Source organism: Microtus ochrogaster, chromosome 1 (assembly GCF_000317375.1).
Source record: "Microtus ochrogaster isolate Prairie Vole_2 chromosome 1, MicOch1.0, whole genome shotgun sequence".
NCBI lineage: Eukaryota > Metazoa > Chordata > Mammalia > Rodentia > Cricetidae > Microtus > Microtus ochrogaster.
The window spans coordinates 124198705-124200227 of NC_022009.1; the positions used below are offsets into that span (position 1 = coordinate 124198705).

General features: G+C 46.3%; 1 protein-coding gene across 6 annotated transcripts in view; it reads right to left on the reverse strand.

Annotated features, from left to right (window-relative positions):
- The window catches only part of Mnd1 (meiotic nuclear divisions 1), a 50373-nt gene that overhangs the window by 33575 nt on the left and 15275 nt on the right, over positions 1-1523 (reverse strand). For all 6 annotated transcript variants that reach the window (XM_026785872.1, XM_026785900.1, XM_026785844.1 and 3 more), the window contains exon 4: positions 411-559. In XM_026785872.1, the coding sequence (XP_026641673.1) occupies positions 411-559 (149 nt within the window). The remainder of the gene's footprint in view (positions 1-410; positions 560-1523) is intronic.

The following is a 1523-nucleotide window of genomic DNA, read 5'->3' on the forward strand; positions in this document are numbered from 1 at the left end:
AACTCCTGATTCACACAGGACCTACTGCATACATGTCAGCATGCCCTAACTAACTCCTGATTCACACAGGACCTACTGCATACATGTCACCATGCCCTAACTCCCGATTCACAGAGCTGTGTCAGGTTAAGTTTTGACCTATGACTTCTAAGAACTAAAGAGAGGGTACTCAAAACTACACTCAGCATCAACTCTCAGGCCTGCAGGCCAGCAGTTGATTTATATGATGATTTGGTAACGTGGCTGATGTTGTCAATCTCTTATGGAGTTCCCAGAAAACCAGAGCAGAGGGAGTAAGAACGCCCTCGTCTTCAATCACTCAGTCCGCACATCGATTACCCTCAATTCCACACCAAGACGAGAACGGTATTGGAAAGCACGCCTCTTCAGGGCTGCGGAGCCTTCCTTACCTGAGAGTTCAGAGCCTCCAGCTTGCGTGTCCTGGCATGAAGAGCTTTGCTTGGAAAAGCCCAGTAGTAATTGGACGTCCCGATTCTCTCGCAGTCAACCATGCCGTCGTCCACCAAGCTCTGAAGGACTTCCTTGACTGACATGGCAGCTGCGGGGAAACATGCACAGACTCCATGGTAAGCAGCATCATGGCAAATTCAACAGGGAGCAATGAGAGACATTTGCAGAGCAGACCACAGTTAAGAGCTAAGAAAGAAAGATGACAGTTTATCAACAGGCATCTATATGTGCATAAAAGTGAGGTGACCAGGCTCTCAAAGGCAAACATCGCATGTCCGTCCTTTTCCTTTCTTTCTTTTTTCAAGACAGGGTTTCTCTGTAGCTTTGAAGCCTGTCCTGGTACTCGCTCTGTAGACCAGGCTGGCCTCGAACTCACAGCCATCTGCCTGCCTCTGCCTCCCGAGTGCTGGGATTAGAGGTATGCGCCTCCATCACTCAGCTGTATGTCCTTTCTTACATGCACATCTTAGGTGTTCACACAGGAACAAGCGTGGGCAGAGGTCATGGAATTAGAAAGGAGCCCACGGGAGAAGGAAAAAGAAACCGTAAGAACGAAGGTGTAATCAGGATCAGGACACAGTGACATGAAGGCAGAAAGGCACAATGCTGATGTGCACAGTCCTGGGGGGAGGGCAGCTAACCAAACTGGAGTACACATTGCAATGCCATAAGGAAATTGTCACTTGGTATGCTAATTTAAAAACAAATAAAAGTGTTCTATAAATAATCACACTCAAGATTTCAACTACGACAGCATTCTATTTTTTTTAGTACTAGAGTTTGAGACCAGGGCTTTGAGCATGAGATAAGTGCTCTAGGCTAAGCGCCGCTCCAGCCTTTCTAACTCTACTCTAAGCTGAAGACAAACTAGAACCAACAGCATGCCTCCTGGACTACCAAATTAAAAACAGTCAAGACAGAAGAAAGGATCCAAAGATACATATGGAAGCATGTATCTAAACCTTAAGCGCGTGGCTTTCCTTCTGAAGACATTTGCTTTTTTAAACTCAGCCCACACATCAGAAACATGAACATACATGTTTGTCACTCAG